The sequence below is a fragment of the Eucyclogobius newberryi genome, unplaced genomic scaffold (assembly GCF_026437365.1).
Source record: "Eucyclogobius newberryi isolate DKJ021-1_F unplaced genomic scaffold, fEucNew1.0.hap1 SCAF_17, whole genome shotgun sequence".
NCBI classification, from domain to species: domain Eukaryota; kingdom Metazoa; phylum Chordata; class Actinopteri; order Gobiiformes; family Gobiidae; genus Eucyclogobius; species Eucyclogobius newberryi.
In genome coordinates this window covers 19,928,983-19,944,501 of record NW_027315801.1, presented here as the reverse complement: position 1 = coordinate 19,944,501, position 15,519 = coordinate 19,928,983, and the positions used below count along the sequence as shown (strand labels likewise).

Here is a 15,519-nt window from a genome sequence, read left to right as displayed (position 1 = left end):
TTTAGAGTAAAAGTACCTCCGTTCCGTAGCAATGCAATGCAGGGGTCCAGTGCTGCAGATCTCACAGTTTAGCTTAGCATAGCTTAGCTTAGCACCGCCCGCCTCCGGTGGAACAACAAGCCGAACTCAGTGGCTAGTGCACGAACAAACGCCACGAGGACCGGGGGTACTTTCGTCTTAAGCTACGTACACACCGCGGAAGCCAAATCGCGCCCGACGCAGAATTTGAGCGCGTGTACATTTGAAAGACAAACGCACCAGACGTGCGTTCTCGAGGTGACTGCCCACGAGTCCGAAGGTTTACTGGTCCGAAGGTTCACGAGTCCGAAATTTCACCGAAATTTTAAAAATTTCACCGAAATTTTAAGGTTCACAAGTCCGAAGGTTCACAAGTCCGAAGGTTCATTAGTCCGAAGGTTCACGAGTCCGAAGATGTGAGTCTGCGCAGCGGGCTCTACTCGCGGCTCTCTTCACCAAAGCTGTGTCTCCGTGCAGCGGGCTCTCCTCGCCTCCCTTTGCCCCACACACTGCTTTTTGAACTTTTCTAGTGTTGATGCACTTTTTATGATTAAACTCACGTATTTTTTATAACCGACTTGTTTCTGTGCATAGCCTGAGCTCCTTATCGTATTATTAATGAATGAATTAACTCAAATAGCCCAGCAGTTTCGGCCGCGCGCCGTGGCTCTGTAGACACTCCCGTCTTGGCGAGCTGAATTTCCTTTTTGACTACCAATCAAACGGTGATCGGATCACGCGTTTCTATATATACATATATCATTTCTATACTTATGATAAAATGAAGGCATAGAACGGAGGATTCTGTTCACGCATTTTTCTTATGATCAAATGAAGGCATAAAGCGGAGGATTCGAGATGTTCCCTTGTTATTTTCTCATACACAGTACAACTTGTGGTGCCACCTGTGAGCAGCTGGTACATTAAACGTGATGAGCCCCAGTGCGTGTCTTCGTGCTTCGTGCGCATTTTACAGGCTGACTACATCCCGATGCCGTCTGCACCTTCACTTTAGCCTATGAGGAACTTTCGGACTAGCGAACCTTCGGACCAGTGAACCTTCGGACTAGCAAACCTTCGGACTAGTGAACTTTTAAAACCTTCGGACTTGTGAACCTTCGGACTAGCGAACCTTCGGTCTCCTGGGGGGTAACCCAGTTCTACTGTAAGAAACCTCAGAGTCTTATTTGACCAGGAGCTCTCATTTAAAGCTCATATAAATCAAGCCTGTAAAACAGACTATTTCCATCTGTGTAATATAGATAAAATCAGAAGAACCCTGCCTAAAAGTGATGCTGAAAAACTTATCCATGCATTTGTAACATCTAGATTAGACTGTAACTCCTGCTCACAGCGTGTCCTAAAAGCTCCATAAAAAGCTTTCAACTGGTTGAAAATGCAGCAGCAAGATTACTAACAGGAACTAAAAGAAGAGAGCACATTACGCCGGTGCTGGAGTCTCTTCACTGGCTACTGTCGAGTTTAGAATCAAATTTAAACTCCTGACTTACAAAGTCATAAATGACATGGCCTCTCCCACCCCAAAGATGCTATAGAACCATCTCATCCAAACAGAGCTCTTCACTCTCAAAATGCTGGTCTTCTGGTGGTCCCAAGAGTCTCTAAAAGCACAGTAGGAGGTAGAGCCTTCTGGTGGTCCCAAGAGTCTCTAAAAGCACAGTAGGAGATAGAGCCTTCTGGTGGTCTCAAGAGTCTCTAAAAGCACAGTAGGAGGTAGAGCTCCTGTGTTATGGAATCAGCTCCTGTCCATGTTAAAGAGGCTGACACAGTCTCTTCATTTAAGACCAGGCTTAAAACGTTCCTCTTTCAAATGGCTTATGGTCAGGCCAGTTAGGAACAGAAATATAAACCCTTTATGGCCTTAGGAGTAACTATGCTGGGGAAAGTATGGCATCACTATCCTCTGCTTCTGACTACTGTTCCTATTGACAATATTTAATTTCCCTTGCAAGCTTTTAATTGGCTCGAGCCATTCCATGTAATGGAATGCGACAAGTCTTTGTTCTTGCCAGGTTTCTTATTATTATTCTTCTTTCATGGTCATTTTGCCACAACTCAGGCATTTTTGACCCCCTGAACATTGATGAAAGTCACACATGGGATTCCGAACTTGAATAAAATGGAGGTTGCGAGAACGCTCGTCGCAACAGCGTCGACTAGTTCAAAAAAGAAAAAATATGAAACTCTTATTCTTTGGCCTAGGCACATGAAACTAGGAACAGTGATAGAGCTACCTTTGACCTCTGACCTTTGACGAGTAAAACACACCTAGAGCATCGCTATATGATAAACAGGAAGTCAGCCATGTTGAATCAAAGTGGCACCGCCACGCTTGAATTTTTTTTTTCAAAATTGTACTTGTCCTAGGTTTTTGTCTGATCGAGCTCAAAACAACACCTTTTGCATCTAGAGACATTGAAATTTAATAAAAATTCCCAACAATTTTGATATTTCTTATGGTCTCTGCGTAACACGCCCTCAAAAAAGGCTTCATTTCCTGTTTTTTCAAGGACAATTCACGCCTATTGGAATTGATCTACGGAGCTCATATTTCACTCACTAATGCGTTTTGATGGACTTATTGGAAATAATTAATACCATGTAACAAATTGACTCTATATCGTCCCCTACCCATTGTGTGAAAAACTCAACATTGTCTGATTTGTTTGAAACGGCATGAAAAAGCGCATTACCGCAATGAATGCCTTCACTTCCTCTTCCTCTTTTATTTTGAAGGAACATTTCTTCTCGTGCCGTGGTCTTAGCATCAACATTAGCATCAGCGTTAGCATCAGCATTAGCGTTAGCATCAGCATTAGCATCAGCGTTAGCATCAGCGTTAGCATCAGCGTTAGCATCAGCGTAAGCATCAGCTTTAGCGGCGGGTCTCTGTTGCCAGGTGACGGAGGTACAGGGAGGAGGGGGTCTAACGAATAAAGTCTAAAGAATAAAGTCAAAGAATAAAGTCAAAGAATAAAGTCTAAAGAATAAAGTCTAAAGAATAAAGTCAAAGAATAAAGTCTAAAGAATAAAGTCTAAAGAATAAAGTATTTTTTAAGAATAAAGCGGCTTCCACACCGCCGCGGCCGAAGCGTCCAGTTTACATTCAAAGTATATAGTAAACGCGCGTCGAGCACGTAGTGCGTTTTCTTATGCTCTCGACGCTTTGAGCGCGCGTATGAGCCGGCCGATGTGGCCGATGCGGCTTACCCGACGCGCTCAGATATGTCCAGGTCTCAGCCAATCAGAGCTGACGCTCCAGTGACGTACGTTAGTACGTATTTCCTATCGCATTTCCGGTATTCCCCGGTGGAATTTCCCAAGAAACGCCACTTCTTCCTTCTTCGTCAACAATGGCAGACGAAAGACTGATTGTGGCCGTGTGTGGGAGAAAGGAGCTGTACGATGTATTCACGGTGGAATACAGAGACAGAAACAAACCAAAAACGTGAAAACAACACTCTCGATATCCGCCATTTTACACAATGAAAGGCCACACCGACAACAACTCCACTGCTCATGCGACAACACCTCTACTGCGCATGTGCGCAGAGAGCTCGAGCGCGCCGTACGCTCGCCTGTGTATATTGGCCGGGGCGTCGATAGGGCACGTCCGGTGCGTAAACCTTTCAAATGTACACGCGCTCAAATTCTGCGTCAGGCGCGATTAGGCCGCGGTGGTCTGTACGTAGCTTAAAGTCTAAAGAAAAAAGTCTAAGAGAACGCAGTGTCGGGGCAATCGCGATCAAAACACGGCCGCGCGGGTGGCGAGAGCCGTCATCGCCGCTACCGTGGCTTTAATTGTATGTTTTTCTTCGTTGTTGTTGTTGTTGTTGTTGTTGTTTTATGGCAGTTGGCATCCAAGTGTTGCATTACCGCCAGACTTCGTTTTCCACTTCCCCTTGGGGAATGGAACAGGCCCAAAGTTGACTTATGGATCCAACTGCTCTTCAACTGCCTGGAGAAATGGTCTCCATTCCAGATGACCAGTTTTTATCTACCTTGAAGAACTGGTTTCCCATCCTTATGCCCTTTGTTGTGATTTCGGGCGTTACAAAAAAAGTCTAAGTCAAAGGATTGAAAACTATTAATACTAGACGCCGTGCAATGCCAAGAATGCATGGCCATATTCTGTACAGTTGCCGTGACAATGATGTCACACCATGACGGTAATGTCACTGACTATGAGACGGGAGATGGCGGAGGAGAGTGGATCGGTGGTCGAAGACGTTCTGGACGGCGTGGAGGAGCAGCCTTTTCTGGCTGCACGTGCCCGGAAACGTAAAAAGTCCCTTAGCTCGTCCGAGGGTTCTGGGAATGAGCAGCAGGATGAGGCTGAAGCTATTGATATCCGGAGTGAGAGCAGAGACTGTAAGGTGATCATAAAGCTTGCACAGGATAGTGCATCCTTTAAGGAGTGGAATTCAGTGGCATTGTCAAAGAGCCTAACTGTAGCTGTGGGAGTGATCTCTAAGTGTCCTTAGAGATGGCTCGCTGCTGGTCGTGTGCAAGGACGCGGCTCAGCAACGGAAGGCGATTGGAACTAAACGTCTGGGTGGAAAGGACATTCTTGTGTCTGATGCTGAAAGAAACACGGTCAGAGGAGTTATCGTAGGTGTCCCTACGGCGACGTCTGTGGATGAAGTTAAGGAGAATTTGACTGGAGCTACGGTGGTGGACGCTAGGCGGTTGAAGGTGACCCGGTCTGGGGTAAGATGTGACAGCTTGTCGGTAATGGTAACACTTGAAGGGAGGTGCCTGCCTAGTAAGGTGTTCATTGGGTTCATGTGCCATGACGTTAGGCCATATGTTCCACCGCCCCTGCGTTGCTTTAAGTGCCAGCGCTTTGGGCATATTGCAGCGGTCTGTAGAGGGAGGCAAAGATGTGGTAAATGTGCAGGAGATCACGAGTATGGGAAGTGTGACGTGGGAGCAAAACTGAAGTGCTGTAACTGTGGGGAAGAACATAGCTCTGCCTACGGGGGATGCAGGTTTACCAAAAGAGCTGCTGAGGTGCATAAAATAAAGGTCTCTCAAGGTATATCCTATGCAGATGCAGTCAAGAAAGTTTCAAGTAACGAGTTTAGAGTAAATACAGAGAGAGGAGCCAGCGCTGCTCCCAGCCAGGGCGAAATGAGAAAGGCCAGCGTGGCTCCCAAGAAGTGTGACGGTTTCAAGAGTGGAGGTCCCAAGTGTGCAGGTTCCAGAATTAATGAGAATACCCTGGTTGTGGATAGAGAGGATTTTGTACTCTTTATGGTGGATGTTGTAAACTGTGCTGCTCAGACTCAAAGCAGAACTGAAAGGATCAGGATCATTGCTAAAGCTGCAGGGAGATTCCTTGGAACAAAGGAGCTTGATTGGGCAGATATAGAAAACAGGCTAAAGGCGCTAAATGGGAGTCGGAGTGATGGGGGTCTGCTTTTGGGGAGTCAGAGTGATCAGAGTGACGAGATGGGGGTGGGGGTGGTCTCCTGTCCTCGTCCAGTCTCGTAGACGCACGGCTACCAAGCAGCGACATCAGTGGAAATATTAAAGCCTATAGAATGAAGCCTAAAGAATAAAGCTGTACGGTGGAAGCACCGAACGTCAAAGAAGGAGAGGAAGATGAAGAAGAGTCTCCCTGGAATAAAGCCGGTTGGTCTCTGAAACAACAACAACTATTCTAGTCACAAAGACATATCATGACCTCATGGGCTTTGTAACACCAAAGCAATGGAAGGAGTACTTTTACGGACTACGACGGGTCTGGAGAGACGGGAGATGGCGGAGGAGAGTGGATCGGGGATGGAAGACGTTCTGGACGGCGTGGAGGAGCAGCCTTTTCTGCCTGCACGTGCCCGGAAACGTAAAAAGTCCCTTAGCTCGTCCGAGGGTTCTGGAAATGAGCAGCAGGATGAGGCTGAAGCTATTGATATCCGGGGTGAGAGCAGAGACTGTAAGGTGATCATAAAGCTTGCACAGGACAGTGCATCCTTTAAGGAGTGGAATTCAGTGGCATTGTCAAAGAGCCTAACTGTAGCTGTGGGAGTGATCAAGAGTGCGAGTGTCCTTAGAGATGGCTCGCTGCTGGTCGTGTGCAAGGACGCGGCTCAGCAACGGAAGGCGATTGGAACTAAACGTCTGGGTGGAAAGGACATTCTTGTGTCTAATGCTGAAAGAAACACGGTCAGAGGAGTTATCGTAGGTGTCCCTACGGCGACGTCTGTGGATGAAGTTAAGGAGAATTTGACGGGAGTTACGGTGGTGGACGCTAGGCGTTTGAAGGTGACCCGGTTTGGGGTAAGATGTGACAGCTTGTCGGTAATGGTAACACTTGAAGGGAGGTGCCTGCCTAGTAAGGTGTTCATTGGGTACATGTGCTATAGCGTCAGGCCATATGTTCCGCCGCCCCTGCGTTGCTTTAAGTGCCAGCGCTTTGGGCATATTGCAGCGGTCTGTAGAGGGAGGCAAAGGTGTGGTAAATGTGCAGGAGATCATGAGTATGGGAAGTGTGACGTGGGAGCAAAACTGAAGTGCTGTAACTGTGGGGAAGAACATAGCTCTGCCTACGGGGGATGCAGGTTTAGCAAAAGAGCTGCTGAGGTGCAGAAAATAAAGGTCTCTCAAGGTATATCCTATGCAGATGCAGTCAAGAAAGTTTCAAGTAACGAGTTTAGAGTAAATACAGAGAGAGGAGCCAGCGCTGCTCCCAGCCAGGGCGAAATGAGAAAGGCCAGCGTGGCTCCCAAGAAGTGTGAAGGTTTCAAGAGTGGAGGTCCCAAGTGTGCAGGTTCCAGAATTAATGAGAATACCCTGGTTGTGGATAGAGAAGATTTTGTACTCTTTATGGTGGATGTTGTAAACTGTGCTGCTCAGACTCAAAGCAGAACTGAAAGGATCAGGATCATTGCTAAAGCTGCAGGGAGATTCCTTGGAACAAAGGAGCTTGATTGGGCAGATATAGAAAACAGGCTAAAGGCGCTAAATGGGAGTCGGAGTGATGGGGGTCTGCTTGTGGGGAGTCAGAGTGATCAGAGTGACGAGATGGGGGTGGTCTCCTGTCCTCGCCCAGTCTCGTAGACGCACGGCTACCAAGCGGCGACATCAGTGGACATATTAAAGCCTATAGAATGAAGCCTGAAGAATAAAGCTGTACGGTGGAAGCACCGAACGTCAAAGAAGGAGAGGAAGATGAAGAAGAGTCTCCCTGGAATAAAGCCGGTTGGTCTCTGAAACAACAACAACTATTCTAGTCACAAAGACATATCATGACCTCATGGGCTTTGTAACACCAAAGCAATGGAAGGAGTACTTTTACGGACTACGACAGAGTCTGAGGACTACGACAAAGTCTGAGGAATAAAGTCTGGCGGTAATGCAACACTTGGATGCCAACCGCCATAAAACAACAACAACAACAACAACAACAACGGACTACGACAGTCTGAGGACTACGAAAAGTCTGAGGAATAAAGTCTGGCGGTAATGCAACAATTGGATGCCAACCGCCATAAAACAACAACAACAACAACAACAACATATTCTGTACAGTTGCCGTGACAATGATGTCACACCATGACGATAATGTCACTGACTATGATGTCACCAATCACCAACATTTCCTTACTCTAAGAGATGGGGAAAAATTGCAAAGTTGATAACAGATCCCGAAAAAACTATAAGACCGAGGGAATGAATGGCAAAAATCAGACGACTTTTGTGATACGTACAACAGTGACCTGTGATACGTGCAGAAAAACAGGGTTTTTATAATATAATAAAGACGTACGAGAATTAATAGTGACTGTGTAATGATGAATGTTCTGCCCAGATTTCTCCATCTATTCCAGACTCTTCCAATTTCCATCCCCAACAGGCTGTTTGACCAGTGGAATGACCTGGCCTCGCAGGGGAAAAAGCTCTTCACCAAACAAAAATATTACAAAAGCGGTTAAAAATGTACAAAATTATTAGGCGAAAATAACTATTTGACAAATACGATATATAATACGATATTTTTATTTTTTTCACCTCGATATGGGAAATTCATGGGTAAACTCATATTTACACATTTTCACATACATTGTTTTTAGCAGTTATAATAGGTATTAGTGGCCTACAAAACATCAAAATGTATGTTTTATGATCATAGAGGAGCTAAAATTGTAATAAAACAGTTTGGCACAGTTGGCACATATTTGGATCACTTGTTCCAAATACACTTTTTGATACAAAAAGGTCAACAGCACCAAAATGCCTGTTCCTAGAGATCTGAAATTTTACACAGTTGTTGGCAACAAGATAAACAGCATGTGAACAGCATAAGCACACAATGAAGTATGTCATGCTCAGGACCTTTACAAATTGACAATATTCAGGCGAGACTAAAAAAATTATGTTTTTTTTCAAGTTCATGGGCTTCTGTTGTGTGAGTTCTGAAGCATGTGCATGTGCACATCTGCAGAAACTAGAAGGCCTAAGCTTTCTAATGATGCATCACACTTGCATGTGGGCTGTAAGATTCTCTTTTAATAAGCAATGCCATTTGGGTCTGACCAGTGTGCACAGGGTGAAATAGGTGGATGGTAACAGGTTAAAGGAAATTGTTGATAGATCCCTATGGAGGACCACACCTAAATATCTAAGGGATTCTGTTTGCAATTTAAATGGAGATGTCTTTCTAAAGGTATTAGAATTAGATAATTTCAGTTTTTTAAAGAAAAGGCATCACATTGGGTATAGAAATATGTGGTTTGGTCAAATATAATAGACCACTATCTATTTTTGTATGACATTTTATATGTCATCCAATCAATTGTAACACAAGCAATGTTAAAGTCGTAATGGATGATTTTTTTGGCCCAAATCTGAGTCTCATTTCCTCGTGGCGTGGACGGCCGATTAGTCCTGCCACGTATCAATCATAGGATGCACCTGGTACTCACCTATAGAGGCTCGTTCACCTGCAGAGCCTCGTTCACCTGCAGAGCCTCGTTCACCTGCAGAGCCTCGCTCACCTGCAGAGCCTCGCTCACCTGCAGAGCCTCGCTCACCTGCAGCCTCGTCGGCTCGTCCCCAGGAGAGCAGCACGTTTCCCTGTGTCTAAGCGCATTGATCTACCATAATATAGTTCAAAAGACAAAATGAAGACAGAGAAAGACTGTTCGAGCTCAGAAAAGACGGAAATCTACGGGAGACGAGAGATGATGCGATCCGTCGCGCTAATAAACAAACGCACGTGTGTGTTGTATCAGTCCGCACAGGGGAGTGGCATGTGCACGGGGGGGTGGCATGTGCACGGGGGAGTGGCATGCACACTTCCGCCTGAGTTCTCAAATCGCCAAAAAATCGTCCATAACGCCTTTAATGCTTGTCTAATAAATTGGGCCAATGGGGGAACCATACAAAGCAAACAGGAGGGGAAACCAGGCACAGCCCTGCCTCACCGCTCTTTCCAGAGTCAGTGAATCGGTCAGATGACCATTCATTTTAATTCTTGATGTTGGACCATTGTAAAGAGCCCCAATATGTTTTTTATAATAAAGTAATCTTAATGAAATTTGAAAGGAAATATTTTACTTTGCACTTAGTATAAGTGGAGTTTTTATTTATTTATTTATAGGAGATCTTCTACTGAAAGTGTTTTTCAGACTTCCTATAAGTGATCTGTTCTTCTGTATCTACCTCTGTATCTACCTGAGTTGCACCAATGAAATTTCCCCATGTGGGACAATAAAGGAATATCTTATCTTAAAGTAAAATAAGGCCAGCTAACAGAGTAAATACATTTCTCAACACCCAAACTAATTGTTATGGCTTTATGTTTTTGTATATTCGTTCATAATCTGTAAGGATCGTCTTATGTTGTCTTGCATTTGTCGGCTGGTAATAAATCTTGTCTGATCATTGTGAATTGTTTGGAGTATTTGTTCCATTCTTCTGGACATAATTCAGGAGTATAAACGATAATCCACAAAAAAGTCCAAATAAAACCACAGCGTTTTGAAGCTTAAAATACAGAGACACGATGTGTCTCCTGGACAGTGACCACTGTCCACTGACATCCCGGCCGTTAGCCAGTCAAAATCTATGAACGCACCATTGCAATGACCACAGGGTTCAAAGAGTGGGGAAAAAGTAGCGGCTTAAAGTCTGAAAAGTACAGTCAAGAAAAATTGGAATAAGAAGTTACCTTACAAGAATAAAGCCAATGTAAAAGGATCTCTCCATTTCATCAACATTCCAATTTATGGACATGGAACACATTAACATTAATTCAAAATAATTGTAATGAGTATCAAAAACTATCTATTACATTAAACAAGCTTTTTTTTCTATCGCATCAACACAGAGACAAGAAAAAAGGCTTTCAACAACTTTCCCACTTTAAATTAAATAATTTTATGCCTTTTAATTATTTTAAAGCACTGGTCAAGGATGACCCTCAGTGCCAATGCATTTGTTTTATATAATTTTATCTATATTGTATTGTAAATGTTTCACGTATTGGTTAATTGTATTGAATGTTTTATGTGTGTTTTAGTGTCCTGTGTTAGTTTGTTGGTCTTGTGGGGGTACCATGGAAAAGCAAACTTTTCTCATTGGGGTTTAACCTGTATAAATAAATCAAATGAGTGAATGAATGAATCCTTGTTTACAATATGGTTGCAAGGTAAGAGTTAAAGGCCTTTATTTTTTTCCAAAATTAATCAAAATCCTAAATATGATTATGTTTACTTAATATTAGTCTAAGTCTAAGCAGCAGCTGAAGTGAATCCACAGGAGATGGAGGTGAAGAGAGATGGATAGAGAGAGTGTGTAGAGTACCCGTGTTCAGTGTCATGGGAGTGTTTGAGCCAGAAGTCCACAGTACAGTCCAGCTCTCGGCGGAAGCTCTCTCTGATCTTCTCCAGCCTCTGCACATCCATGACTTCTTCTGCTGAACACAAGGAGAAACCATTAGAGTTTAAATTCTGACCCTGTCCTAGAGCAGAGGCCGGCACGTGGGACGTAAACTCCAGGAAAAGAAGAGATGCTTCAGACCTGTTCTCTCCGCCATCGTCACGGGAAACGTGAGATCGCTCCAGAACAAGACAGCAGAGCTGGTGGGACTCACACAATCCCAGAGAGAGTACAGAGAGAGCACAGAGACAGTACAGAGACAGTACAGAGACAGCAGCGTCATGCTTTTCACAGAGACGTGGTTAACCCCTGAAATGCCGGACTCTACAATCGCTTTGGACCACTTTCATCTGCTGCGTGCTGATAGAACGAGAGAGAGCGGGAAGAGGAGAGTAGGAGGCCTGGCTGTGTTTGTGAACGAGTAACAAAGACATTAAACTGTTGGCTGTGTATGTGGCCCCCTCTGCTAATGATGACAATGCCTGTGAAGCACTGCTCCCCTGCACCAGCAGGTCACAGACACAGCACCCACAGGCGCTCTTCCTCGTCTCTGGTGACTTTAACGGCGCTTCTCCCTCTTGTGTTCTGCCAACATACACCCAGTATGTTACCTGCCCCACCAAAGACAAGATAAAACTGGACTTGTTCTTTGCCAACACCAAGGAGGCTTATTCCTCCTCCCCCCTCCCTCCCCTGGGTGGCTCGGACCACAACCTTGTACATCTGAGGCCTGTGTATGAACCCATCGTGCGCAGGCAGCCTGTGGTGTCCCGTGTGGTGAGGATGTGGTCTGCTGAGAGCGAGGAGGCTCTGAGGGACTGTTTCAGCACCACTGTCTGGACTGAGCTTTATGACCCACATGGGGAGGACATCAACACCATTACAGAGTGCATCACGGACTACATCAACTTCTGTTTTGAGAACATTGTTCCCTCCCGGACGGTGCGGTGTTTTCCAAACAACAAGCCGTGGATTAACCGTGAACTGAAGGCTCTGCTGAAGGAGAAGAAGAGAGCCTTCAGGTCAGGGAACAAGGAGGAGCTGAGGACTGTGCAGAAGGAGCTGAGGAGGAAGATCAGGCAGGAGGAGGCCGGCTACAAGAGGAGGATGGAGGAGCAGCTGCAGCAGAGGAACATTCAGGGAGTGTGGAGGAGCCTGAAAACCATCTCAGGCTTCATAGTCCCCCCTGCCCAGACAGAAGGGGACCCACTGTGGGTGAACGATCTAAACTCTCACTTCCTGAGATTTGATCAATCATCCACCCCTCCCCCTGCGCAGACCGCTCCCCCTGCACAGCTGCATGCTCTCTCTTCCACAGCTGGACAATGCCCCGCATCCGTTCCTCTTCACATCTTTGCCCGGGCCCATCAGCTCCCCACTTCGCCTGGACTCACCCATCCCCCAGCACACAGTCCCCTGCCATCCACTGACTGTCACAGCAGCACAGGTGAGGAGAGAGCTGAAAAGGATTAAAGTGAGGAAGGCAGCAGGACCTGACGGCATCAGCCCGAGGCTCCTTAAGTCCTGCAGATTAACCGCTCCACCGTGGGCTCAGCCATGGACCCGCTGCAGTTTGCATACCGGCCTGGCATCGGAGTGGAGGACGCCGTCATCTCCCTGCTGCACCGCTCTCTCTCTCACCTGGAGAAGCCTGGAAGCTCTGTGAGGATCCTGTTCTTTGATCTCTCCAGCGCCTTCAACACCATCAGCTCCTGAGGGACAAGCTGGAGACGGCTGGTGTAGAGTACAACCTGCAGAGTGGATCCTGGACTACCTCACAGACCGACCCCAGTTTGTGAGAGCCCGGGACTGTGTGTCTGACACTCGGACCTGCAGTGTGGGGGCGCCCCAGGGCACTGTCCTCGCGCCCTTTCTCTTCACCTTCTACACTGCAGACCACAGACACGACACGGACAGCTGTGTCCTGCAGAAGTTCTCTGACCACTCTGCCATCATCGGACTCATCACGGACGACGATGATGCGGAGGACAGAGGACATGAGCAGGACTTTGTGGACTGGTGTCAGTGGAACCACCTCCTCATCAACGCGGGAAAGACCAAGGAGATGGTGGTGGACTTCCACAGAGGCCACGCCCCCCTCACCAGTGAACATCCAGGGACGGGACATTGAGAGAGTGGACTCATACAAGTACCTGGTGTTCATCTGAACCACAAACTGAACTGGACTCATAACACAGACGCACTGTACAGGAAGAGTCAGAGTGGGCTCTACCTCCTGAGGAGACTCAGGTCTTTTGGAGTGACAGGGCCACTCCTGAAGACCTTCTCTGACTGTCGTGGAATCAGCTCCTGTAGGTGTGGTCTGCTGGAGCAGCAGAGAGGGAGAGGAAGAAGGAGACGTTTCACAGGTCTTTCCTTCTGCTGCTGTCACACTCTACAACAAACACGGTTATACCCATGTGCAATACTGACTTAACCATGTGCAATACTCTGACATAATGTCAGTCATCCTGGTGCAATATTCTCCGTCCATATAGGTGTTTTTGTTGTTATTATTATTTTTATTAAGAGTATAAGAGGTTTTTTTTTTATAAGAGTGTTTTTTTTTATTATTATACTTCTATACCTACTCTGTGTTGCAAAACTGGAATTTTTTGCTTATCTTTATGGTCGAAAGCTAATGCACTAAATGAGCGCAAATTTAGGCCCAGTTTAGTAGCCAACCAACATTTAGGTTTATAGTTCATAATTGCAACTTTAATAGTTAAGGTTCTGCAACCAACTTGACAACATGGAGGTGTTTCTTTATCCACAATGTTCCATACTAAGGTGTTACCACTGGGGCATTTCTATTCATTCTTTATTAAGAATGTATAGCAGTTCATAGATTGAGAAAACAATACATCATATTTAACACTTACAAACAAGGAGTTATTATAACCAAGAAATAAAAAGTAATGACCATTATAATCCTCTGACTGAAATGTTCATCAAGGCTTATAAATCAGAACTTTCGAGGGGAATAATAAAATTATATCAATACATTTCTAATCTGGACAGCGCCTCACAGAATATATTAAAAACAAAAGGGAAAGAGAAGGAGATCTTGTTTTGACGGATGAAGAGTGAGAACATGTGTGTTTATCCCAGTATCATGTTTTCTTCAAAACCCCAGGTCAAAGGTCAAAGGTCTCATTCTTCACAGGGAAATGAAACTGTTGGAGAAACAGCGCCACCAGGAGGAGAACCACTGTCACGTGTTCTGGGACTGTCCTGCTCGAGGCTCTGCAGACTGAACTTTGTACTTGGATACAATGAATGCTCTGATCTTATTTTGTGTCTGTTTTGTGTTTTATGTTTTAAACTTCAAAAAAATAAAGATTGAAGACAATTATTTTAATTTATTCTTTTTTTTTGAAGAAAATGTGCAGCCTTAAAACTGACTCAATTGCATTCAAACATTTTAAGTCATATATTTGTGTTTATAAAGGACAGGGGCCATGTAACTCTCTGGGAGATTCCTTGTTTTGGAAAGAAATATTGAAAGTGTTGTTTTCAGAGTTTGGCTCCGCCCATTTGCCATATTCATCTTGTGATATCAAGGCCTCTCCAGCTTATGTTTGAGGCAAAAATACTCACAATATAGTACTGCATATAGTACTCCATATAGTACTGCATATAGTACTGCATATAGTACTATATATAGTACTGCATATAGTACTACATATAGGACTGCATATAGTACTGCATATAGTACTATATATAGTACTACATATAGGACTGCATATAGCACTGCATATAGTACTGCATATAGTACTGCATATAGTACTGCATATAGTACTACATATAGTACTGCATATAGTAATAGATATGAAGTATAAACCAACTCATATCTGACCGTTATACGGCTGATTCTCAGATCAGTTTCACGTCACGTGGTCACATATTTTGGCTTATGTATAAGACAAATCTCACTTCCTAAAAACTTGTGGGAAACCGCTGACTGGGACAGTTTATGTTCTGGATGTCACATGTCCAGATAAAAGTGAGCTGACCTAAGCCCTGCACCGGAGACGACACAGACACAAATACAAATACAAATACAACTACAAATACAAATACAAATACAAATACAAATACAAATACAAATACTCACTCAGATCTGGAACAAGTCAGATATTTACGTCTCACTTGAGATAATTCAGCGGTTCAGTTAAAGAAACTCTGCAGCTGCCGCGGAGCAAGGATCTGCACGATCTCATCAAAGTCCCTCCGTGTCTCTCCGTGTCCCTCCGTGTCTCTCCGTGTCCCTCCGTGTCTCTCCGTGTCCCGCCGTGTCTCTCCGTGTCCCCCCGTGTCTCTCCGTGTCTCGCCGTGTCCCTCCGTGTCTCGCCGTGTCTCTCTTTGGTCGGTCGGTGATGTGTGCACGGACTCTGAAGTGTCGGTCACGTGACAGGGCGCAGAGTGAGGCGTCAGGGTCGTGGAACTGTTAAAGTACTGTTAATGTAACATGTAATGTACTGTGTAATGTAATGTAATGTAATAATGTATGATGTTCAGACCTTGCACTCTTATTTCTAAAATGTATAAAAAGTTATTTTTTAACCCAAATTCTTTATGGAGCTTTACTCAACG

The 15,519-nt window shown here is 45.0% G+C and overlaps 1 protein-coding gene across 2 annotated transcripts in view; it reads right to left on the bottom strand.

Moving 5' to 3' along the window:
* renbp (renin binding protein) overlaps nt 1–15,275 on the bottom strand; it is a 57,243-nt gene extending 41,968 nt beyond the window's left edge. The window contains exons 1-2 of one of the 2 annotated variants that reach the window (XM_072449359.1): nt 15,041–15,275; nt 10,849–10,960 (exon numbers count right to left, since the gene is read on the bottom strand). In XM_072449359.1, the coding sequence (XP_072305460.1) occupies nt 10,849–10,949 (101 nt within the window). In that variant the 5' untranslated portion in view covers nt 10,950–10,960; nt 15,041–15,275. The remainder of the gene's footprint in view (nt 1–10,848; nt 10,961–15,040) is intronic. The other variant, XM_072449357.1, reaches the window with a different exon arrangement.
* Between the last annotated feature and the right edge of the window lie 244 nt (nt 15,276–15,519).